At 38.1% G+C, this 26,795-nt stretch overlaps 1 protein-coding gene across 3 annotated transcripts; it reads right to left on the reverse strand.

The window, feature by feature from the left end:
• Nucleotides 1-6,357: 6,357 nt before the first annotated feature.
• Nucleotides 6,358-24,934, reverse strand: LOC18444187 (pentatricopeptide repeat-containing protein At3g12770). 3 transcript variants are annotated; one of them, XM_088872866.1, is made up of 2 exons: nt 23,401-24,934; nt 6,358-6,695 (listed from the first exon to the last, which is right to left on the reverse strand). In XM_088872866.1, exons 1-2 carry the CDS (start codon nt 24,544-24,546, stop codon nt 6,411-6,413), a joined length of 1,431 nt encoding a protein of 476 aa, XP_088728992.1. In that variant the 5' UTR covers nt 24,547-24,934; the 3' UTR covers nt 6,358-6,410. The 3 variants fall into 3 exon arrangements, with proteins under 3 accessions (XP_088728992.1, XP_088728993.1, XP_006854426.1); XM_088872867.1 differs by lacking the exon at nt 6,358-6,695 and adding an exon at nt 19,567-20,604 and having other exon boundaries at nt 23,401-24,915; XM_006854364.4 differs by lacking the exon at nt 6,358-6,695 and having other exon boundaries at nt 22,462-24,934.
• Between the last annotated feature and the right edge of the window lie 1,861 nt (nt 24,935-26,795).

Raw genomic sequence — 26,795 nt, forward strand, 5'->3', positions numbered from 1 at the left:
ATCCCTTGGATCCTTAGGTGGTCATATTTTTTAACTGAGGATGACGAAAGTTGGGATTTTATCCCTCACATTGAAACAGTTGTACAAATAAAATGGTGGGACAGTTTCGATATTAAAGACTTGGTGCCCGAAACCATTAAAATCATAAAAATTAAGGTTAATCTGCCAAGTCTTAGCCAACCTACAGGAACAACCTCATATTTAAAGCTACTGCCTGGATTGCTGGATTGACGTACTCTAGAAATGGTATCAGAGCCGAAATATCCCAGACAAACATGGGATATTTCAACAATGTAATTAAGACAAACTTATTCCTTTACCGTACATTCGGCTAAAAAATGCCCCTTCGGAGTTTCAGCATATCATGAATGATATTTTTACACCATATACTCAATTCATGATAGTCTACATTGATTATATATTAGTTTATTCAGTTTTATATAAAAGAGCACTGGAAACATCTAACGATTTTTTTACATGCAATAAAAAGCGCTGGACTGGTTCTGTCCGGAAAGAAAATCCAATTATTTCAAACAAAAATCCGATTTTTAGGACACAATATTCACAACTAGTCAATTATTCCCATTGATAGAGCCATAAGCTTTGCCCAACATTTCCCTGATGAAATCAAAGACAAAACTCAACTTCAACGATTTTTGGGTAGTCTTAATTACATTGCTGATTTTTACAAAAATCTTGCTAAAGATTGTGCTATTCTTTATGATCGTTTGAAAAAGAATTTACAAGAATGGGGGAAGAACATACCTTAGCTGTTCGAAAAATCAAAATAAAAGCAAAAGAATTACCATGTTTAGCAATTCCTCACCCTGAATATTTTAAAATAATAGAAACGGATACCTCTTGAAATAGGATTTGGAGGAATCTTAAAACAGAAAATGCAAGATTAAAAAAGAGAACAATTGGTAAGATTTATATCCAAAACATGGAAAGATGCCTAAAACAATTACTCTACAAAAAAAAAAAAAGGTATGTTTTGAAATTTGAAAGTGATATATTTAACCTAAAATTCTTACTAAGAACATATGGTAAAGCAGCTAAAGATGTAAAAGATGTCAAAATCTTAATTTCAAAACAAATATTTCCCTTGGCAGGCTATTCTAGCCCCTTTTGATTTTGATATAGAGGACATTTCAGAAGACACAAATTCTCTACCAGAGATTTCTTAACCCGAGAATTTCTGCAGGCATCCAGGGGAAAACCACAAGCAAAAGAGCAGGACCTTGCTTTTCTCTTTCTCTGACTTCCTTTCTTCTTTCTTCCTCCGGGTAAATTCTACGCTTTCGAGATTAATTTCCAGATCAACTATGGCAAATTCTAGAAGTAAGCCTTCAACCATGGAAAAGTAGAAGGAAAATCTAGAAAGAGAAAAAGTTCATCTCAAATTTGCTTTTCTCATATTCCTTACGAGATATTGATCTGCATTCGGTCGGCCCTCCCTGTCGAATCAATATGGAGGTTCAAATTGTGTGGGTAAATCATGGCAAAAACCAATGGTTTAAAAAAAGGATCGGTGATCCGGATCGGGCTTCAAAAAACCGATCCGGATTGGCGATCCAGATTGAGAATCGGGTGAATCGGTCGGAATAAAGCTTAAAAAAAATTCGAAAAAATTATTAAAATTCATTATAAATATTGTTTTTTAGGAATTCAATAAAAAATGAGGGTACTCTATTAAGAATTTTCATGTTTTTGAATGAATATGCGAATATTGATATATTCTTTCTCTGCAAGAACCGCCATTCAGCATTTAATTTACAGTATTTCGTGCTCATCCCTACACTGTTGCTGTTGGGACTCGATATGTGAATAATATGGCTGGGATAGGGTGGCCTCCGAATCATCATCTCTCTCATTTTCTCTTTGAATAATATGGATTAAAAAAAAAAAAAAACAAATTTTCAAAAAAATCGATCATGGATTAAAAAAAAAATCACAAATTTTCAAAAAATTCTATCATGGATTACAAAAAAAAATTCGATCGTGGATTAAAAAAAAAAAATCAAAAATTTTCAAAAAATTCAATCATGGATTACATAAAATTCGATCATGGATTACATAAAATTCGATCATGGATTACAAAAAAAAACAAAAAAAAAAAAACAAAAAATTCAATCGTGGATTACAAAAAAAGAAAAAAACAGTTCGATCATGGATTACAAAAAATTCAATCATGGATTACAAAAAACTCTATCATGGGTTACAAAAAAAGCAAAAAACAAAGAATTCAATCATGGATTACAAAAAAAAAAAACAAACATTTCGATCATGGATTACAAAAAAAAAGCAAACATTTCGATCATGTATTACAAAACATTCGATCATGGATTACAAAAAATTCTATCATGGGTTACAAAAAACAAAAAAAAACAAAAAAATCGATCATGGATTACAAGAAAAGAAAACAAACATTTCGATCATGGATTACAAAATATTCTATTATGGGTTACAAAAAACCAAAAAATTCGATCATGGATTACAAAAAAACAAAAACAATTCGATCATGGATTACAAAAAAATCGATCATGTATTACAAAAAAATCTATCATGGATTACCAAAAAAAAAAAAAAAAAACGTACTGACTCGCCGATTCACTATTCGGACTCGCCGATTCCGTACAGTGAATCGGCGATTCATTGTACAGAATCGTCCGGTTCTCTCTAGAACCGGACGATTTCCGATTTTTTAGGCGATCCGGTCCCCTTTTCACGATTTCCGAATCGAACCGGGCGAGTCCGGTTCGACTCGGCATTTTTTAAAACATTGGCAAAACATCTCAGCACCAAGGAATTTGCACATATCCATTTTCTCTCCCCCACCCTGCCTTCTGACACAATTGCATTGCTCATCGATTCCTCTATCTTCGGTTTCTTTGGCTTCTCCTTTATTCGGGTATAGAAGAATTTCACTCGGAAATATTCGAATCAAACCCTTCCAGTGGTAATGCCACCTGCATCAGGACCTTTTACCGATTTTGCTTGCAGCAATGGCATGACAACCGATTTCGGTCGCAGCAGCAATGGCATGGTGTGCTATACAAGAAACCTTTAAAAAAAAATTTGTGTGCAATCCCGTAACCAGGCAATATCTCACCCTTCCACCATTGCACCATCAGGGCATGATTATGATTGGAGGGTTTTATTTCAACCCTGTGAACAACACTTTCAAATTACTGGTGGGATGCCCCCGTGGTTTCCATGTTCAGCTCAGACACGAGAACTTGGAAAGATGTTAGCTTGTCTTGGTGGTCGGACATTTGTGTGGGTGGGGTTTGTTACAGAGTCTCCTTCTCCAAAGGTATGGCGTTTGCCTTTGATATGGAGAGAGAAACTTTGGACTACATTCCTATAATGAACCCACACAAGGACCCATATCTGGTGTATTCACGACCCAAATTGGCGGAGTGGGAAGGGAGAGAGTCTGCCCAGTTAATAGAATCGGGGAGTGCGAATTCGAGACATGGAGGTTGATCGAGGAGAATAACGAGTGCTGAAAACTTCTCAACCCGTTTGTAATTAAGAGATTTGGACGTAGTTACGATTGGGATGTCAACCCCTTTTGCGAGAGATTTGGACATAGGTACAATTGGGATGTAATCCCGCATTGCGCTTTGCTTTCGCTATTGGTTGCTAAAGTTAATTCAAGAATTGTGTCAGTATATGAGAATGACTATGGCCGTTCGAGAAGGAAATTCAAGTTGTTTCGCGAAAATATTAATCCAATTTATGGATATAAAATTTATCAGCGATATTTGATGATAAGGCCTTGTAAGTTGGTGTTTTTATCCGACTTCTGTTATATTAGTTAAAAGGTTGATATTTGATAATAATTTGGCATTGTAAGTTGGTGTTTTTCTCTCCTGACTTCTGTTATATTAGTTAATAGGTTGATATTTGATGATAATTTGGCATTGTAAGTTGGTGTTTTTTTTATGTCGACTTCTGTTATATTAGTTATATTCAATGTTTAAAAAAACGCCGAGTCCCGGTTCGACTCGGGAATCGCCATGGACGGATCGAATCGGCGAAAAAAACGAGAATCGTTCGGTTTTAGAGAGAACCGGACGATTCTGTACAGTGACTCGCCGATTCATTGTACGGAATCGGCGAGTCAGTATAGTGAATCGGCGCGTCCCGTACGGATTTTTTTAATTTATTTTTTTATTTTTTTTATTTTTTATTTTTTATTTATTTTTTTTTATTTTTTTTTGTAATCCATGATAGATTTTTTTTTAATACTTGATCGATTTATTTGTAATCCATGATAGAATTGTTTTTTTTTTTTTGTAATCCATGATCGAATTTTTTTTTTTTTTTTTTTTTTGTAACCCATGATGGAATTTTTTGTAATCCATGATCGAATTTTTTGTAATCCATGATCGAATTTTTTGTAATCCATGATCGAATTTTTTGTAATCCATGATCGAAATGTTTGTTTTTTTTCTTGTAATCCATGATCGAATTTTTTGTTTTTTTTTTGTAACCCATGATAGAATTTTTTGTAATCCATGATTGAATGTTTTGTAATACATGATCGAAATGTTTGTTTTTTTTTTTGTAATCCATGATCGAATTTTTTGTTTTTTGCTTTTTTTGTAACCCATGATAGAGTTTTTTGTGATCCATGATTGAATTTTTTGTAATCCATGATCGAATTGTTTTTTTCTTTTTTTGTAATCCACGATTGAATTTTTTGTTTTTTTTTGTTTGTTTTTTTTTGTAATCCATGATCGAATTTTATGTAATCCATGATCGAATTTTTTGTAATCCATGATTGAATTTTTTGAAAATTTGTGATTTTTTTTTTTAAGCCATGATCGAATTTTTTTTTGTAATCCATGATAGAATTTTTTGAAAATTTGTGATTTTTTTTTTTTAATCCATGATTGAATTTTTTTTTGTAATCCATGATAGAATTTTTTGAAAATTTGTGATTTTTTTTTTTTAATCCATGATCGATTTTTTTGAAAATTTGTTTTTTTTTTTTTAATCCATATTATTCAAAGAGAAAATGAGAGAGATGATGATTCTGAGACCACCCTATCCCAGCCATATTATTCACATATCGAGTCCCAACAGTAACAGTGTAGGGATGAGCACGACAGTGCAGGTGAGCATGAAGGATGGACAATCTTCGGGGATTTTAGATTGGGAAAACAACAAAACACTAACATTCGGGGATTTGGGAATAGTCTGACGCCTGCTAATATCGATGATTCGTTTTTAGATCGAATCAATGAATTATTAAACGAATTCAATCAATGGCACCAGCGTGACCAAGAAGAACAATAATGTCGTCTATCATTTTATTTTTAGATCATATGTTACTAATTTTATGCTTTATTATAGTCCATGTATGTTGATATACTTATTCCATGATAATTATATGTTTATCCTTTTGTGTGATGTAAATTAAATGCTGAATGGCGGTTCATGCAGGGAAAGAACATATCAATATTCGCATATTCATTCAAAAACATGAAAATTCTTAATGGCGTACCCTCATTTCTTATTGAATTCCTAAAAAACAATATTTATAATAAATTTTAATAATTTTTTCGCATTTTTTTTAAGCTTTATTTTGACCGATTCACCCGATTCCCGATCCCGATCGCCGATTCGCTCATCCGGATCGGTTTTTTAGAAGCCCGATCCGGGTCACCGATCCGTTTTTTAAACCATTGATTATATTAGTTAATAGTACTGTGATTGTTACACACTTGCTAAACCATAACATGCGTGGAATAAATATTTAGTTTTTAACCTGTTATGCAGTTCAGCCATTTTCTGCATGAATCAAACTACAGTGATGTGATTCCCTGTTGCATTCTGTAATAGTATGAATATCATATATCAATCTATAGAATGGCGCGAATATTATGGCAGCACTTCGTTTTCCCTCTATCAAAAGTAAAAATTGCAATAGGATTTTTTCTTCTTTTTTTCTTTTCTTCAAAAGAGAATGCGTAAGAATATGTCATTAACAAATAAGAGCTGGGAATTTTCACTTTCCATTGCGGAAACAGTCGAAGACTTAAATTTGAGATTTTCCATTTAGGATCTGATATGAGTTGGCTATCTTGGTAATTTGAAACAAGCTGCTTCTTGGTCATTCTATTGGGAACTCAAGGAGTAGTATAGATTAGCCGTAAAGGGATTACTAGAGTCAAAATTATGCATGCCAATAGCTTGATAAAGGACTTGGAAAGAGGAATTTGGGTTTATGTGCATATATCTTGCATCATTCACTCTTTGACAGCCAAAGCCTTCTATGGCAATAATAATTCAGGAAAATAACATAGAAAAAACCGCAAAAATTACACCAAAAACAGTTAAAAAGGAGAAAAGAAAATGCAAAATCCATTAAAAAAAAAAAGACTTCAATTTCAAACTTAGAAAGAAGAAATTATAATCATCAATTCCTCCATGCTAAAATGAAAAGAAAAAGAATAGGACTTTGCATTCTTCAAATGCATGCTTAATATTACAGATTCATAAGTCATGTTCGTCACTTCAAACAAATATAGGCGTAAGCTATCAAAAGGACTAACCCGTCTTGAAGATGGATAAGCAGCAACCATAACGATTCCATTGCCCTTGTATGAAGTTGATTGAAAAACAGTTTTGACACCCATGGTTGGCCACCATTCAGACGAGTAGAACCAGTCACCTTTATCCTTCAGATCATTAACCAGAGAAGAAGAGGAATAAGAACAAAAGCACGAAGGAGGAACAAAAGGAGAGAAGAGTCGGATTCTCCTCCAAACTGAACTCACACTCATTTCTCCACAGCATAAAAATACCGATTAGAAGCCCTAAAATCCCTGCATATATGTTTTGAAAATGGAAAGTGATCCCTAGGTTAGAAGCCCTAAGTACCCATTCGAATGCTCTGGTTTTCCGGCAAGTTTAGTTCGAGTGAAAATATTTTCCGAGTACTATTTTCCTTTTGACAAATGTTATCAGATCTATGATAAGAGTTACCTTATATACTTTATCTATTCAGTTATCAAGAAAATTTTATATACGGTCCCAACCCAACCTAATATTGTAAGTAGCATGCGCATTGCAAAGAACCATATATAATCCCATGCAATAGAATAATTCATGACATAATGTTAGTATGCACAAACAAAATAATTTTATCATCAAGAAGTTTTTAATATTCCATCAAGGAAAAGCATACAATGAGACCATTTATCTTTGATACAAGATGGTCACAGTTAATTTTAGCCATTAGATGTGAAAGGTTGCATTTATTTCATTGACCAAGCTCAAAGTTCAAAAGGAATTTTCTCAAACTTTATGATACATCTAATCTATCAGATTTCACATCGGATGGTTATAAGTAATTGTGACCTCCTTACACCAAAGGTAAATGGTCTCATTATATACAATTATTTACATTAATACATCTCGTTAAATAATAATTAATGAGATAGACATTAATTTTATAAGGAAATTTTTTTATATAAGGTTGCAACCTTAAAATGTAGAATTACAGATGCAACTCAAAAATATTAACAAACTTAAACCACTTTCCACCAAACCTACCTTATCAACAACAAACTATTCGTTTAATCCTTATCACAAATGAGTTAACCATATCATTTATTGTAAAATCACAAGATTGTTGACCATATCAATTTGGTAGTTGTATATGGATTTAGATATAGAGACGTATAAGATGGAGAGAGAAAGAGATAGAAACGTAAGAGAGAGAGAAAGAGATAGAGTAAGGGAGATGAAGGAGGAAACTTGAAATTCTCTCCCTCACGTTTCTTGACGAGGGGGAATTGAGATCAATTGATTTAGATAAACCTATATACAACAAACAAATTGATATGGTCAACAATCTTGTGATTTTACAAGATATGTATACAACTAATAAGCAGATATGGTCAAATCATTTGTGATAAGGATTAGACGAATACTTTGTTGTTGATAAGGTAGGTTTGGTGGAAAGTGGTTTAAGTTCGTTAAAACGCCCCCTCAAGCAGACTATCCATGTAGAGAGACGGACAGTGAGCTTGTCTCGAAGCATGTGAAACCTCACAGAGTGCAGTCTTTTAGTGAATAAGTTCGCCACTTGGTCATGGGTGGAGATATAGCGAACATTAAGATATTTACGAAACACCTTTTTCACGAACAAAGTGATAGTCAACCTCCACATGCTTAGTTAGGGGTATGAAAGACTGGATTAACAGCTACAGATCAATGTTGTCACACCAAATGATTGGTGGAGAAGGTAAAACAATGTGCAAATCTTTGAGAAGCATGTGAATCCAGTACGACTCAGCAGCGGTGAGCCAAAGATCTATATTGTGATTTTGTATTGGACCTAGCAACAGTAGGCTGCTTCTTCGCACTCCATGAGACTAGGTTGCCACCAAAGTATACACAATAGCCACTTATCGACCAACGATCATCCGGACTCCCAACCTAGTCCGCATCAGAATAAGCAACAAGGTTTAGTTGGCCTGGCTGACAGTGAAGACCATAATCAATCGTACCTTTAAGATATCGCAGAATGGGTTTGACAGCAACCCTGTGTGTCATGGTGGGGCTATGTATAAACAAACATAGTTGATTGACAAGAAAAACAATGTTGGGCGTGTTATCATTAAATATTGGAGAGCATCAACAATATTGCGATACTCAGTACCATCAGGGAGTAGATCGCCTATGTCCTTAGATAATTTGCTGCCAGCGATAGCAGGAGTCATGTAAGGTTTGGCCCCACTCATTTTGAATCGTGCAAGTAAGTCTGCAATATACTTAGATTGACACAAAGAGAGTCCTTTAGATGAACGATGTGCCTCGATGCCCAAAAAATAATGTAAGGGCCCTCGGTCCTCCATAGCGAAGAGGCACTCAAGATCGTCGAGATCAAGATATTTAAGTGAATGTCACTATTGCCAGTGATAAGAATGCCGTTGACATAAATTAGAACAATGGTGATAATGTCATCGATCACGCAGACAAATAAACAGGAATCGACATTAGATCCCACAAACCCGAGACCAATAAGATATTGTGCGAACCTCTCAAACTAGGCTCGAGGAGCCTATTTGAGACCATACAATGCCTTTCGAAGGCGGCAAATATGAGTAGGAAATATGGGATCAATGAACCCTGTGGTTGCCGCATATATACTCAAAGAGAATCCCATAATGCATTTTGGATATCAAGTTGTCGAATTGGCCAATTATGATTGACAGCAAGCGAGAGAACCACTCTAATGGTGGTAGGTTTGACAACTAGGCTGAATGTCTCTGAGTAATCTATACCTGGTTGTTCATGAAAACCTTTGGCTACGAGGCGGGCCTTATACCTTTCAATATTCCCATCTGCTTTGTGTTTGATTTTGTATATCCATCGACATCCAACCACATTTTGGTTAGGATTAGGTGGTGCAAGTACTCACGTTCCATTTTTAATGATTGCATCAAATTCTCTCGCCAAAGCCGCCCTCCATTCTGGTAACTTTGATGCTTGAGTGTAGCAGGTGGGCTTACTAGGAGTAGTAGATGTAGCATGGGCAGCTGGTATAGGGTACAGTGTGGATAGAAGCACGCGTTTGCGACGTGTCCCATCTTTACATCGGGTTATCATTGGGTGAGTGGATGATGAATTAGTGATGTTTGGAGGTACAAGTGGTTGGGTGGATGAGGGAAGGGATATGTTAGAGGTAGTGGGCATCCCCAATAGGGAACCCTCCTAGAGAGCGGAATTGCGGCACTGAAGCAAGTGACCCGTATGGATGCAATCCTCGTAACTCCATCCCATTCCCTAGGGGAGTGATCATATTAAGCATGCCCTATTTGACCAGTCCCTATGGAGCCTTCATCAAAATTGGGCTTGATATTATTGGCGCTCAATGGGATGAGACCATGTGAGAGAAGATCTAACAACCACACCAGAAGTGAAAGCCTCCATCATCCAACTCCCCAAAAGATCCATAACAAACAAAATTTTGGTTATGTCAATTTCCTAAAGGACCTCCCCATAAGTCCTCATCCCCCTAGAAGTGCAGTTATTATGCTCTAACCAAAGGACACGAAGGACAAAACAGATAGCAAGTTAGCAAGCAAAAACCCAAGGTGGCTCATATATAGATAAAAACTTATACCAAGTAGCCTCACACAGATCTTGCAAAGCTGCAGTTAGTAAGATAATTCAGACTCTCCTCATCCACAGATACATGTTACACATGTTGGAACCACCATCCACACCGACAAAAATCATTGAATGTCAAGACACTACCCCGATGAGAAAGCCACCTGAAAATCACTTCCCCATTATGGATTGCATATGCAATGTTGAGTACAAGAACCTTAGAGATGCTTGTGTAAATGTAATTGCAAGAAGTATAGTCGTCAAATGTGGTCTGTTGGGATAATGACACATTTGCCATATCTAGACGATTAATTATTGAATACAATAAACACCATACTTGTCATCAACTCTCAAGCAAGGTAATAACAAGGCGTTGCAGTTGATTCTTCCATATACAGCCAAGTAGAGAGTCAATTGCTACTCTTTTTTTCCTTAACATAAAGCATCAATGGTTATCTCAATCGTGAGATAAGATTTTCTATCAATAGCAATTGCATATTTATCTAGGATAATAGCTCTTCACTATGGATGCACCTAAGGAAATACTATACATGCCTAAATGCTTTATCACGAAATGTTGTTCATACTACAGTATACAAGAGGAATAACAATGACCTCATCTTTAATCATTACCAAGGTAGTACCCTAAATTCCCAAGTCCAAATAATAAAGAACGTCATTTTTCTTTTTTCTTTTCTTTTTTAAATCAAGAATGCGTCTACAGCTTGTAATGGATAAGATTCTATTGGAATCAGTTGCAAGTATTGTGCTCCTGAAATGTACAAACCAGACAACAGTTAGATTAGATATCTGATAACTAGGACATGGCCAGATGAAATCTCTTGCTGAGGCCATCCATGAAAAAGGCATTCTTTAAATCCTTCAAAGGGTAACAACTCCGTTTGATGGAGCGTTCCATCGTCCTCCCTCCCTTCACCAACACCCACTCAACCTTCCCCCCTCCCTTCCCCCCCATCCTACCTCTAGCTCTCATCCTCCATTGTCCACCACCTCTTCCTTCCCAAACCTTTATGATAACCATGTAGCCCTCGAAGGCCTCCCAAGTAGCCCTCCCAACTCACACTCCAAAGCCCTTCTCCTATATTCCAACCTAGTCTCCAGCCCTCTCTCCTTCACCCCATCACTACATCCCCTTCTTATCCCAATGGGGGGTAGACGCACAACCTTTCTCCAAAAAGCTCTACGACTTTCGTTCGTGGGTCACTTCCATCCAAAACGAAACGATGTCGAAGGTATCCAACGGTGGGCTTCCGAATCCTGGGACGTCTTTGAATTATCATGTCAAAACCTTTCCTTAAGCGACATCGTCTTTTCTTTCCCTCTATAGACTAGCTACTTAAAGTGCTAGGGGATCAAAACTGTCACTGCAAGGGTGTTGCTCTCACCCTCTCTAGATGGAACAAGGAAATGAGTGTTGCAAAGCCCCAAAAGATATGACTAAAAGCTTCCCACAGTCCACTCCATGCCTAGAACATGATACTTCAAGTGGATTGGTGAGGCATGTGAAACCTTCATTTCCGTCCACTGGAAATCCACAAGCTCTCCAGCATTTAGTCAAAACCCCTTTCCCCTCTCAATTTCCCGCTTTCCTTTGACTAAAGGCAAACAAACTCTTCTTTCGCATTGTCATTGTCATCTCTTGATCTCTGGCCTCCCCATCTTCCTCCCGCTAAACTCTGGACTAAGATTTCCCTACTCTAGGACTACAAACATAGGAGCATAACAACCAATCTACTACGCTCCATTCTGGCTGGACCACAGTATCACGCAAGCACCCATTTAGGAACAATCGGCGTCGTCGTTCTCAACATCGTAGAACTAGCCGTGATCCTCAAGCCCTTTCGACGTTCGATCTCACAACTCAAATTTGACGGCTCAACATGTGCCCCCTTGGTAGGCACACGTCAACATCCAGGCTCATCACCTGCAGGCACGGGTCAACTTTCTAGACCACCCCTTGAGCACCCCATCTCTCTCTTCGCCACCTAATGATCACGTGTCGTCATCCCATGCAGCCCACACTAGGTCAGTATGTGGCCCTCATGAGCCGGTCGATTGAAGTGAGAAGCAAGCCAGCAACCTGTCCCGCCCATCTTTGCCCTTGACACATGGCGTGACTCTGACACTTCATGTGAGCCCCCACCCCCCCGGTCATCCAATCGACAGCTGATTATGGCAAACATGTACAACCAGCTTCAATGAATGACCTCCACCTGATCTCGCCGACTCTATGTGCCTTATCCCAAGGCTATGTCGCAGCAATCGACAGGTGGAACCCTTGGAGCAGTCCAATGATCGGCCCTTCCCTAGATTTGTATTTTGTGAAGGCCCTCCCTCTTCTGCCACTCTTCCTCACCCATGGTTTCATCGACCCTCCCCATGACCAGAACATCTTCCCCCCCTTCCGTTTGCTGCAACAGGCTCACCTGCACTTGTGGTCTCATCACGCTCGTCACTCCATCCCAGACCCCCTCAAAGACGTCCTCTTCTGGTTTGTGGAGATAAGCCTACTTTTTTTTACCCACTGCTCTTCTTTCGTAAACCTCCCACCCTTTTCTGTAACAACCATCACAAGCTTTCCTCCCATCATCCCTCACCCTTCACCTGTCCTACGGCTCCCTTTATCCCCCTTCCCCTTCTCCTGTCTCGGCCTCATCCCTCCTCTTCTCGCTGCCTTACCCTAGACCTAACTCTAACATGGTAGCCAATCCTCTACCTTCTCCTCTTCCCCATCCCTCCCACCCTCTTGGCCCACCTACCTTTCAACCCCCCACTCCTATATGGGCTTTCCCCCTTCCCCCTGTTCAGGTCCTCCTGCCTCTGATTCAATCACATCCCCCTCCACTCCCGGCTTCAGAAGGTCCCATCATCCAGCTAGTACCACATGGTTCCCCTATACCTTGTCCCTTGATCATCTTCCCTCTTCATAACCTTCACTACAGGTTGTTACCACGGCCCCAAACTCATTATAAAACCCTTGTTCTCAACATGCTCATTCCCTTGCCTCTTCCCCATTCCTTTCTTCTATGCTCACGCTCTTTCCCCTTCCAACCCATAGTTAGCAAGTCGAGGAAGATCAATATATCGGCTCACCATAAAATCAGAAATATATCGTTTTTGTTTTAAAAATTTGAATGAAAAAATAGGATAAAAAATACGGATCGGCAAAAATTCTTTATGTAAAAATATCGCAAATATATCGGACTAGGCTAAAAAAATTGGAGTGAAAAAAACAGACATCTTTAAAGTAAAATTAAGTAGAAATTAAAATAAAAATAAGTAGAAATAAAAAAATAAAATGATAAGTTGCTGATAAATATACGATTTGAATTTTCTTATTAAATGCTTTAACAAACACCACACATACTTAGTACATAACGCCAAAAAAAAAGAACAAAGGGCAATATGAGATAAGTAGAATTGAGTTGGGTATATTCATTTCTCTCTCCGTATGGTGATGGCCCTTTATAACCATAGTTAAGCAATGGGAAGATGTACACCTTTTTTGGTTAGATAAGCAACAAACGCAGTAGACCAAGAAGAAACACAGAACAAGAAGATGAGAAGCAAATACAAAATCTTCTATAAAGAAATGCAGAGTGAGAGAGAGAGCCTGCATAAGCACAGAGAAACAAAATGGACATAAAATCTTAGAGAAGATGAAGAACACGGTAGACATAAACCCTAATCCAAGATTTCCAGTCATTCATTAGGTTTGGGGATTGATCCCTAATCTGGTTTTTTTTTTTTTTTTTTAAGCTTTTGTTTTAGGGATTTACTAATCCAAGATTTCCAGTCATGAATTAAGTTTGGGGATTGAGCTCTAATCTGTTTTTTTTTTAAGCGTTTGTTTAGGGATTTAAGATGTATAAATTGTGATAATATGGGCCTTTGAGCCCTAATTTGGATGGATTTTTTGGTGGAATTTTGCCAAGTCAAAATTTGGGAATTTTTTATTCAATGGTTTTTATGGTATTTTATTCTAATTTGATTAATTGGATTTAAGCATAAATAATAAACCTTAACAATATACTTGGGGATAAAAATTTATTTTTTAGGGATATTTTTCTTTTGGGGAAAATAATATACTTTTTAGAAAGCATGGAAATAAAAATTACATAAAACAGGAAACAAGTTTTCATCTTTTAGGGAAAAAAAATACAAGTAAATAAGGCGAAGTTTTTTTGGGCCGATTTTTTCGTAAAGATCAATAAGGCGCGTTTTAAACATTTATGTCAAAAAAACGCGTATTTTTGCCAATCTTTTCAAAAAGTCACAATTTTAAACGTTTTTGAAAAAAACACCGTATTTTTAAAAAAGTTGTGTTTTAAACGCCGACTTGCTAACTATGCTCCAACCACAGCCCCTCTCCCTATCCATATTCAACCCCAACCCACACAGCTCCAACCCACTCCTCCTCTTCCCCCCTCTCCATCCCCTGGATGGCCTTCTTTCTGGATTCTCATCGGCGACCAAAATCCCCCTGTGCTCCTATGTTATAGCCCTACTCAACTACTAGAGTCCTCCAACTCCGCTAGGATTCCCTTAGACAGTCCTTTGGCTGACTCCATGATTTCAGTGGATTCCGCCTTTGTCCAAGACATGGACAGTGCCCAAGGTGATGTGCTTGAAATCCTCAAGGTAATGGGGTTCAAATATGATGGCCCAAAAGAGGTTTTAGAGGAGTTCATTGCAGCGAAAGCTAAACCTCATGGCAAAGCTAAGACCAAAGGTAAACGTGAGCTCTCCAATTTCATATACGGGGTTAACTACAACAAGGAAGAGCACGTGGAACCCCACCCCTACTCTGGTGCTGATCAGTCCCCTGCTCAGCCAGGGACCAACCCAAGCTCTTCAAGGTGCACCCACACTTCTCTCCATCCCCATGAGAATTGTTATGTGGAATATCCATGACCTAGGCCACTCGGACAAAAGATATGTTGTCAGTGACCTCTGTGCTAAACATACCCCTTCAGTCCTTGCACTAGTGGAAACCAAACTGCCACCTACAACGCTTAACCTAATCCAGCATTATTTGGGGCCATAGGCCCTGTGGTTAGGTTGCCCTTGAAGCGCGAGGGGCCTCAGGGGGCATATGTGTCCTTTGGTACCCCAATCAACACTCCCTGCAAGGCTCCTAGATTGGTCAGTTTTCTGTCACCGTCTTCTTCTCTAGGTTGACTGATGGCTTGCAGTGGAAATGCACTGCAGTCTATGGCCCAAACTCAGACAACCTTAGGGCCTCTTTCTGGGCAGAACTTCAATCCTTGGCCTCTTTAGCCCCGTGTACTCAGTGCTTAGGAGAGGATTCCAATGTCACCCGGTGGTACCCTGATCGCAACTCCAACCACTCCATCACCCCCACCATGGTCCACTTCTCAAAATTTATCTCACGAAACTAGTTCATTGATATTCCTCTCGAAGGGGCCCAGTTTACATGGTCCAACCATTCCGTTAACCCTTCCCTCTCTAAAATTGATCATTTTCTTACTTTCTTGGAATGGGACAAACTCTTCCCGGGCACCCATTCTGCTGGCTCGCCTAAACCCACTTCGGATCATTGCTCGATCCTTCTTGACACCCAGGCCGTCTCTAGAGGACGCAAGCCTTTTTGTTTCAAGCTATACTGGCTTGAAGAACCCAATTTTACCAATTGGTGCAATTCTGGTGGGCTTTTTAGTCATCTATGGTTCACGGTTGGGCTAGCTTCCAGCACCAACAAAAGTTGCAGCTCTTAAAATCCTCTTTGAAGACCTGGAGCTCCCAAATCCTGGGCAACCTTCAATCCTAAATGAAAGCCCTACTTTAATCCATTCAACATTGGCCCAATATCGAGGATTCCAGAACCCTTCATCCTGCTGAACTGGATCTCTGATCCAAAGAAAAACTTGAGTACCACCTTCTTTGCAAGGAGGAAATGTATTAGTCCGGAGGCACGAAAACCCCACTACCCATCTCCAGGTGGACAACGCCATTCGTGATCAACTTGCTCTTATCGAACATGTAGTTGTTCAACTCTTTTCTCGCCTTTTCTCCTTCCCGGCAAGAGCAAGAGCCACCATGGATGATCTTTCTTTCCTCACCGTCCCCCTGAAAAATGAAGTTGGCTAGAATGTCCTTTTTTGGAGGATGAAATCTCAACACTATCAACGATCTTAGCCCTGATTGGCTCTAGGTATAGATGGCTACCCCATTGTGTTGTTTAAGAACTTTTGGGACACTCTTCATCCTGAAATTCTTAAATTTTTCTCTAAGTTCCATTCTAGAGGGGTGGTCAACAAAGCCATGAACGCCACCTTTATGGCTCTAATTTTGATGATTGAAGGGGTAGAGGAACTTAGGGACTTTAGGCCCATCAGCCTAGTTAATAGCTCCTACAATATGCTCTCCAAAGTCATGGCTTCTAGACTTAGGGCTGTCCTCAACTAGGTAATCTTCCCTACTCATGGGGCTTTCATCAAAGACCGTCAGATCTTAGATGGAGCACTCATAGCCCACGAGTGCATTCATACACGACATACTACCAAGATCCCATGCCTAGTCATAAAACTAGAGAAAGCCAATGACCACGTTGATTGGTCGATTCTCAACAAGAGTCTTAGCAAGATGGCTTAATGGGCCCAAATGGAGGAAATGCGTTCAAGCGTGCATCTCAAATCCCATTTTCTCTTAACTGATAAATGGATTCCCTAAAGGATTATTCCGGGCCACTAGAGGCCTTTGCCAAGGCGACCCTTTGCCGCCATTTCTCGTTGCTATTATGGATGAAATCTACAGATCCTCCATTTCTAGGTTGTACCAAGCTGATTTACAAAGTAGCTTCCAATCTAGCAACCATAGCCCCAACATATCTCACCTACAGCGGCAGATGACACTCTCGTCTTCTGCGACTCATCAGAACAACATGTTGATATTCTCCTACTTTTACTAAAGTGTTTTGAAATGGCAACTGGTTCCAAGGTCAATTTGGCTAAGTCCAAGATGATGGGGGTTTACACAAACCCTCTATTAGTGCAGACCCTAGCTGACAGATGGGGCTGCTTTGTCAATGACCTACCCTCTACTTACCTAGGCCCCCCCCTATGCCTTGTCATGCCCCACCTCCCTCACTGGAGTCATATAATTGACAAATTTGATAGGAGATTTGCGGGTTGGAAAGGCAAATTACTTTCCAAGGCAATTAGGCTCACCTCAATGTTCCAAATGTCATTCTTTCACATCCCAACCTCGGTGGTGCCTAGGCTACAGAGGATGATGCGAGAATTTTGCTGGTCCGGGGACAATGGCAAGAAGTATCACCTTATATTGTGGGCTAAGCTTTGCTTGCCGAAAGCCCAAGGTGACTTGGGCATCCACAAGTGATGATGGAGGTTGCCACTCAACCCTAACACCTTAGGAGGGAAGTCATCCGCCAAAAATACTATCAAGAGTCGATACCTTGACCCTTGCGGGAAGAGTCAGCGGCAACATCTCAGGTTTTTAGAGGCATGTGCTTCACTGTCATGACCTCTTCCTTCAACATATTGGCTTTCGGCCAAGGGAAGGACATAGAGTGAGATTCTGGACAAACACTTGGATTGGCCACACCCCGCTTAGCGACCAGTTCCCTACCTTATTGCTCATTGCTCGTCATGCTCATTCTTCAACGGTCAAGAACTTTGATGGCTCAAGGTCAGCTTGATCCTGGACGCCTAATTTCATAAGGCTCTTAGTCGATCACGAAATAGGGGAGTTGTCCTTGCATCCAAAGTCCGGTTCCCCTTCATACCACCAAGGATACAAGTTCTCTACTGGATCACTCTATGAGAGAGTCTTAACTATCGACCATATCAAAAAAAGAGGCTTCCCTTGTCCCAACAAGTGGGTCATGTGTATGGAGGCAGAAGATACCAACGAACACCTTTTTATTCATGGCAATGTTGACAGACCCTTATGAAGCAACCTACTTCAATTATTTCAGTGGTCATGGGTGACCCCCCATTTGCTCCCCCACCTGTTCGAGGCTTTTCTCTCCACTCTCGGGACCAAGGCAGGTCGACTCCTTTAGAGAGCCTCAGTAGGCCACCACAATTTGGGTAATTTGGAGTGACATAAACAACAGAACTTTCAAAGGCGAGAGGACCATTGTCGCCACCATGATAGAAAAAGTTAGAACATCGATCTCCTTTTGGGCCAAAAACCACAAGCTATTCAAAGGTTTTTCCTACTCTGACCTCCATAGTAAATGGCAATCTATGTTCGTCTTGAGAAACCCAAGGATCTCACGGGCCTCTCTTTGGAGACCATAGAAGTTAGCTACACCAAGCTGAAGTTTCACGGTTGCTCCCTTGGCAACCTTGGACCCTCTAGCACAAGGCCTCTTCAGCACTAACGATGATAGCACGTTTTATCTTTCTCTCGACCTATTAGCATGGTTGACTCAATTCTGGTTGAGGCCCTTGCCCTTCTAAAGGGCCTTCGCAAGTTTAACCCCAGTTAGAGCCCTAAGATAGTGGTTAAAGGGGATTCTAGAAACATCATTGCTTGGGCTTCCAATCCAACTTCCAGCCCGTGGAGACTTGACACATTTTTGAGGAGATATTGCATATTTCCAGGAGTCTTATGAGTTTCATGGAACCACATCTATAGGGAAGCTAATACTGCAGTTGATATCTTGGCTAGGGAGCGAGCCCACTCTAATCCCATCATGGGGACCCAGGCGGTTTTTGTGCTCTTCAATCTCAGCTTCCTCGGTCACTGTTTTTTTTTGTCTTCTAATGTTGTAAAGCACTTTTTGGCCCTCTCAGGGTTCTTGTATAGGATGCCCTCTCTTATGGGTCGCCTCAGTTGTTGTAAACCTTTTTTAATTAATACACGTGAACACTCTCAACAAAAAAAAACAACTTAGTGCCACAAGAATGTCCATTGCAATCAGGATTTGAAAACTCAGCTTGGGCTAGGGACTCGAACCCTGCGCTAGCCAAGTTACTCATGCGAATTTGAGTGGACTCGCCCGAGTACTGTATGTCCCAAAAAAGGTCTAACAAATCAAAATAAAAATTTGTTAAAAATAAATAATAAAAAAAGCAAACTCTAAACAACATTAAAAGTCTATATAAGATGGAAAAATATAGAAAATCGATTTAGAAAAAGTTGATTTATAGCTAAAAACATTTCAGAAAAAATCCAATAAAACAGATACAAAAAATAGAGCATACGACAAGAAAAACTCATTTATCATCATCAAAAAATCAAATTTATATAAAAAAATTTATAAATTTATTTTACAAAAAAATATAAATTTTTTTATTTTACCAAGTTTTTGCCCAAGTACTCAGCTTCGCGATGGGCCCAATCTAAGTAACTAGATGAAGCAACAAGAATCAAAGAGAGACAGATAATCCCAAAAGAGCTAGAGCGCAACAACCATTAATCAAGCATCGCAACTCCACAACTTCAAAATTCTATTACAATTTCAATAAAGTTTCCCATCCCCCTTCACAATGGACACATAATATCTATTTATAAGCATAGAAATCCTAAAATTAACTTGAGATCCAAGTAAACAATTTCAGAATCTAAAATGGCCCTAACAATTAATAAATACCAAGAAAACTCTAACGAGCCCTAAAATTCATCACTATTTTCATGCATGTACTATAAACTAAGATTTGAGGCCCAAAACAGTCAAATTATGAAAAAAAGAACCCAAGAAATAGCCTTTGCAGATAAGTGAGACATCTTCGAATTGCAACTTGAAACATCATGATAGGGCAAAGAAATGCAAAGTTATGATCCTCATATAATGATTACATCATACACCCCTTCTCAAAAAGAACTCGTCCTCGAGTTCACTATGAGATCCTCCTTTTTCAAGATTGATATTTCCACCGCTTTGCATAACCTTTGTACTTCTGACTTCACTTTTGGTAGTTGGCAGTTGGTAGTGTAGTCCCACCACTTGCTTTAGTTCTCCGTCATTGGATATCCATATTGTAATATAATGTGTATACTTATGGGGAACAAAATCCTTCATGAATAATAGTTCAAATTCATTTGAAATTCTTCTAGATAGGGTCTTCGTGTTCGATGAAATTTAAAATCTTTATCACAATAAAAGACGAGATTTCCATCATATACCTCTTTAATCATATGTTGTTTATCTGGATCCTCATCATTATGCTCATCAATTATGTCATTAAGTGGGAATTCAATCTAGCAATCCAAAAAGACACCAGCAAATGCATTCTCCTCTGAAACTTCTAAGAAATATTAATGAATGCCAGATCGTCGGTGTGAAGTTCATGAAGCTCACAGTTGCCCAATATATCTTTAGAGTTTGTAGCTCCATGGATCACCAGATCCATCAGTTGATGCACTCTTTGAGTCAAGACCACCTTCAATTGTGCAACTTGGGTCTCAAGGAACCCATGCACCCATTGGATCTCTAATCCGACTCGATCAAGTCTGCTTTGATATGAATTTGATGCAACAAGAATTGAAGAAAGAAAGAAAATTTCAAAAAAGATGGGGAGTGCAACAACCATTAATCAAACATCACAGGTCTAGAACTCAAAAGTTCCATTGCAATTTCAGTAAAATTCCTCATCCCCCTTCACAATGGACACATAATAGTGTATTGATTAGCATATGAAACCATAAAATTAACTCGAGATCCAAGTAAATAATTTAAGACTCTAAAATACCCCTAATAATTAATTAATTCCAAAAAACTCTAATTAGTCCTAAAATTCATCACTGTTTTCATGCATGTACTATAAACTAAGATTTGAGGCCCAAAAGAGTAAAAAAATGAAAGAAAAAATGAAAGAAAAAGAAAAAGAAAAAAGAACAGTAAAGTTATGAGTCCGAGTTGATTTAATCAAACTTTTGAACACTGATTGCAATATAAAATATGGCCATTTCAAATGTAACGACATATAACTTAGCACACACCCCCATCTCTATACAAATGCCACCAATCTTGCCATATTTTAGCAATTTCATATCAAGCATGTAAAATAGCCTACTTGCCTTAAGGAAATAGTGTCAGGTTCCATATTTTACTTGCCTCTAATGAAGTACTACGCAATATTAAAATATAAGTCAGTAAGAATATAACAATTGAAGGTAAGCTCACAACTAAGACAGGAAGCAAAAAGTCAAAAAATATGTAAAAATGTGTATTTTAAAATGGTAAATTTATTTAAATGCACTTAAGAGATAGAACTATTTTAACATTTAACACTTCATGTGACTTTTGATTTAATTTAAAATACCCATCAAGTACACATGATCATGTGTTGGAAGAGTTGAAAATGTGTAAAATTTCATACGAGTTAGTGAGTGAGCTACTGAGTGTTGAAGAGAAGGAAAGATGACCATAGGTTAGCTTAAACTGGATCGATTTTAGAAGGGAACAGATTTGCTATAACTCCCTTCTTTCCCGTCCATCAAAAGATGTTTTTTTTATTTTTATCTAGTTTCCTTGCTTTACGCAGTGAGAATCTATCCATCTTCATAAAGGAGCCGAATGAAACCAAAGTTTTATGTTCAGTTTTGAATTAGAGACATTAAAAAATAATGAATTAACGTCAACTATAACCCCTAGCCTTCCAAGCTAACGATGAGGGTTCGATTCCTGCTGCCCGCTCCCTCCATATCCCTCCAAATCCCTCCATACATGATCGATCATTGATCTTTATATACATCATTATTCCAGAAGATTCTCGCACGGAATACAATCAATTGGATTATGTTTTTATTAGAAGAGATGACGGGAAAAGAGGAATGGGAGGGAAAGAAGAGAATCTGAATCAAAAGTGTCCATTGTCTAATGGATAGACAGAGGTCTTCTAAACCTTTGGTATAGGTTCAAATCCTAATGGACGCAATTTATTTCCATCTATTTTTTTGTTTCGATTGCAAACAAATTTTGAATGATTCAAATCAGAGATAGAGATCTCTCTCAACGATTCCTATTGTACTAAAAGACACCATGAATTCATTGATTTACGTTTGTTCCTGAAATAAAAACAATTCTATCCGTTCCTGAATAGTTCTTTCAGAATGGGTTCTACTTCCTCGATGAATGTCCGGGTAAAAGATATGATTTCTTGGAACTGAGGCTTATTTGTTGTTAAATAAGTTGGAAGAAATGTGTAAAATGTCATATGAGTTAGGAGTATTTTGAAAACTTTCCCTTCTAAAATTGATCCAGTTTAAGCTAACCTATGGTCATCTTTCCTTCTCTTCAAAAAGGCATTGGTATTTCTCTCGACCTTTACTTTGTGCAATTTCTTCCATCCATGATCCATTTGAAGATGCTAATAAATATTTGAAATGGTATTAACTATACTAAAATGAACAACACATTAATTTGAATCAACAAGCATCCTGACTCAGGCACTTGATTTCAGGAGCATACCCAGCTCCCTTCATCTCCAAAATCATCCTATCCAGTACAGCATAAATCAGACTGGAACTTGGATGTGACTTATCTGAAACATAGAAAGAATGAACCTTACTATTAACGATAATCCAACTATAACCTGGTAACTTCCTCAATCCCCTTTCTTTCATCTCTAACCTCACTTCTGATACACCATCCCATATCCCAGAAGCTGCATAGACATTGGAAAGAGACACATAATGTGCAGGATTTTGAGGTTCTAACTCCAAAAGATACTTAGAAGCCAATTTCCCCATCTCTACATTCTCATGAAGCAATGATGCACTAAAAAGAGCACCCCATACACTAGGACCAGGCTCATCAATAGACATGCTCTTTATGAAATCCAGAGCGCGATTGAGCTGCCCATTCCTCCCAAGCATATCGACAACACAAGAACAGACCTCCATAGTGGGTACCATCCCATACTTTGTGGTCATAAGGTTGTAATACTCCATACCTTTTTCAATCATTCTTGCTCTAGCACATGCAGATAAAATCCCCACAAAAGTAATATTATCAGGTTTAATTCCCAGTTGTATCATCTCATCAAATAGTAGCATTGGCTCTTTTACCAGACCATTTAAACTATACCCAACAATCATAGAACTCCAAGAAATAACATCATGTTCATAGCAAATATCATCAAAAACACACCGAGCATGATCTAAACACCCAAGTTTGGAGTAGGCATCGATCAAAGAATTACTCAGAGAAATTTCTGAATTCCATTGATTTCTAATGGAGAAGCCATGAATTTGTTTACAAAGAGTCAAATCACCGAGAGGAATACAGGCAGGAAGGACACTTACCAGAGAAACTTTGTTGGGTTTTATGGTATCTATACTTTGCATCTCTCTAAAGACCTCCAAAGCTTCATATGAATAACCATTTTGAGCATAACCGGCAACCATGGATGTCCAAGTGACCACATTTCTGCACTGCATCAGTTCATGAACTCTCCTTGAAATTGCCAACTTTCCAAGCTTTGCATATGTATCAATCAAACAACTACCAATATGAAAATCCAAATCCAATCCAATTCTTAACAAGACTGCATGGATTGGAAACACCAGATTCTTGTTATTGCACAGGGAAAGTAATTGAACTACCGTAACACCATCTAATATGACTCTTTCTAAATGCATTTGTCGAACAAGCTCCCAGACCTCATTAATTGACCCTAATTTTGCATACCCAGAAATCATGGCGTTCCAAGAAGCTATATTTCTATCAGGCATTTCATCAAAAACCTTGCGAGCAAAAGTCAACCACTCGCACTTACAATACATTACAATTAGGGCATTCAAAGCAACAACATCTGAACAAAAACCAGTTTTCTCCATCAAAACCCTAATTTTTTCACCCCTCAAGGAATCACAAAGCTCTGCGCATATTTTCAACACTGATGAAAAAGTGAAATGATCAGGTCTCACATCAGAGTTCAACAATTTATCATACAAAATGAGGGGTTCATCCCAAACCGTATACTTCACATATGCACTTATAATTGAATTCCACAAAAAAATGTTCTTCCACTGAATTGTATCAAAAACCAGTCGAGCATCTGATAACTTGTTACAGGTGGAGTAAACAGTGATGAGATTTACAGATATAAACTGGTTTTGGGCAAAGCCTAGAATCCAAACTAGTGCATGAGCTTGCCTCGCAAGTTGCAGAGACCTGAGACCAATCGCATGACGGAGATATGCCAACAGATCATCAATGGAAGTTGCAGAAGGCTCCAAGGTTGCTGTCATGAAATAACGAAACCCTAAAACGTGCTTTCTAACAAGTCCTTGATCACTTGTATGTGCAAACGCTTGATTCAAAGGTTGCAGAGACCTCACCCTAATCAAATGAGGGTGAATAACATTGACGTAAGTGGTTGAAATCGCACGAGAAAAATAGAGCTTTCTTGTGAATCGGAACCCCAAAATCCATGAGGAACGGAGCATAAAGCGCGGTGCTGGTTTTCCCGGCAACTTGGCTGCAAATTGTTACAGGGAAATTACAAAACCTTTTGAAAAATGGCATCGACATCAAATTTCCCGGCAATTCTGATCAGTCAAAGATGTAAAAGCGATTTTGTACATTTAATTTCAGAACTTTAAAGAGCAAAGACCATTAAGGCAAAAGCCATCCGAGTCTTTAATACTCCTAAGCCTCTGGTCGTTTGGGATGCCCATGTCCGCCTACCGAATCCAATTAATTGAGAAAAGCTTTGACGATGATATTTGGTCCACCAATCGACTTTAATTAATTGAAAAAAACAGGCTTTCACGATGATATTTGGTCCGCCTCTAATTTTATAATTTTGAAATTTGCTCCTAGAAAGCTCCTATTGTGGTTATGAAAGTTTATGTAAACTTCATCAAGTTCCATAATGATGTAATAATTTTTTTAAAAAAAACTAACGTAAAATCATTTATAGATTTAAATTTTTCTTTTCTTTTTTGTTTCTCTTGATCAAGGGTGACTTGCCAAGAGTCATTGAAACAACTCACCTCAGACTAAGCTCGAGTCTAGAATCGAGTCTAGGTTTTCAAAGACTAGAGTGAACATATATGTGAAGTTTTGTATTGTGCAATATGAAACAAATGATTAATTCGATCTTGCCGAATAATATATTTTTCTTTTTTTCACCCATTTTCTTTTTTTTTTTTCTTTCTTTTGACAAAGAGCACTTACAAGTAGTCTTATTACAATAATTCTTGTTTCGAAAAAATTAAAATTAACAAATCAAATATATTAAAAACCTTGATGCCATTAAACCATTTTTTTTAAAACAAAAAAAAAATCCACAATTCTTACGCTTGGAAATATAAAACCAATATAATTAAATATAACAAGAAACAAAAAAAAAAAAAAGTGTCGAAGATTACCTCAATCGAGCTTATTACACCCCACATCGAGTCACCAATATCTGATGATGCGGGATTAACGGTTTAGCTTCAATCTTAAACTGGGAAAGGAAATTTCGATCAAATTGAATATTCACCCTTAAATATCTACAAACTCTAACCCTCAAAAAATTATTGGCTTATCCCTAATTTTTCAAACCTTAATATTTTTAAAGTATGAGAGAGAATGTGGGAAATCAATCTCTACAAACTCTAACCTTCAAAAAATTATTGGCTTATCCCTAATTTCTCAACCCTTCGTATTTTTAAAATATAAGAGAGAAAGTGGGAGACCTAGAGTTGTGCGTGCCCTTCTAAAGGCTTAGGAGATAAAGGGTTATTACACCCCACATCGAGTCACCAATATCTGATGGCGATGGATTAACGGTTTAGTTTTAATCTCGAACTGAAAAATAAAATTTCGGCCAAATTGAGTATTCACTCTTAAATCTCTACAAACTCTAACCATCAAAAAATTATTGGCTTATCCATAATTTTTCAACCCTTAGTATTTTTAAAGTATGAGAGAAAAAGTGGGAAACTTATATCTACAAACTCTAACCCTCAAAAATTTATTGGCTTATCCCTAATTTTTCAACCGTTAGTATTTTTAAAATATGAGAAAAAAAGTGGGAGACCTAGGGTTGGACGTGCCCTTCTAAAGGCTTAGGAGAGAGAAGGTTAACAAGAGAAAGTTTGAGAGAGAGACCCATTGGAGAGAGAATGGGTGGGGAGGCTTAGGAGAGAGAGGGTTAAAGAGAAAAAGTTTGAGAGAGAGACTAAGAGGAGAGAGAATGGGTTAAAGAGAGAAAGTTTGAGAGAGAGACCAAAAGAGAGAGAGTGGAGCATGCCTCAATGGGAAAGAGAGGAGAGAGAAAGTTGTAGGAGAATAAAAGTGTAAAGAATAGGGAGAGGGTGTACCCCTATTTATATAGAAAAATTAAGTTTAGGGTTTCTGGGTTTATCATATTTTGTCTCTTTCTTGAGATTAAATATGGACTGTTGATCAATGTGATTTGTGGGGTGAGATATCTGAGTCATCCATTCCATAGATGAGGCATTAACATTATAGAAAGTGCTTGGACCATTATCCCCCTTTCCTTAAACTATTTTCTCATCAATATATTTAAATAAATTGAATTTTTTTTAAACATTATTCATTCCATAAAATAGCATATTTTTTCCCATACTATTCAAAGATATGTCAAGTCAAGATATGCTTTTAATATTTAGGATAAGATGTGGTCAATCTTTTCCATATCTAATATCACATGCCACAAAGATACCTTTCCTAAATTTGAATA

The sequence above is a fragment of the Amborella trichopoda genome, chromosome 7 (assembly GCF_054954075.1).
Source record: "Amborella trichopoda isolate Santa Cruz 75 chromosome 7, AtrichopodaSantaCruz75HAP2 v2.0, whole genome shotgun sequence".
NCBI classification, from domain to species: domain Eukaryota; kingdom Viridiplantae; phylum Streptophyta; class Magnoliopsida; order Amborellales; family Amborellaceae; genus Amborella; species Amborella trichopoda.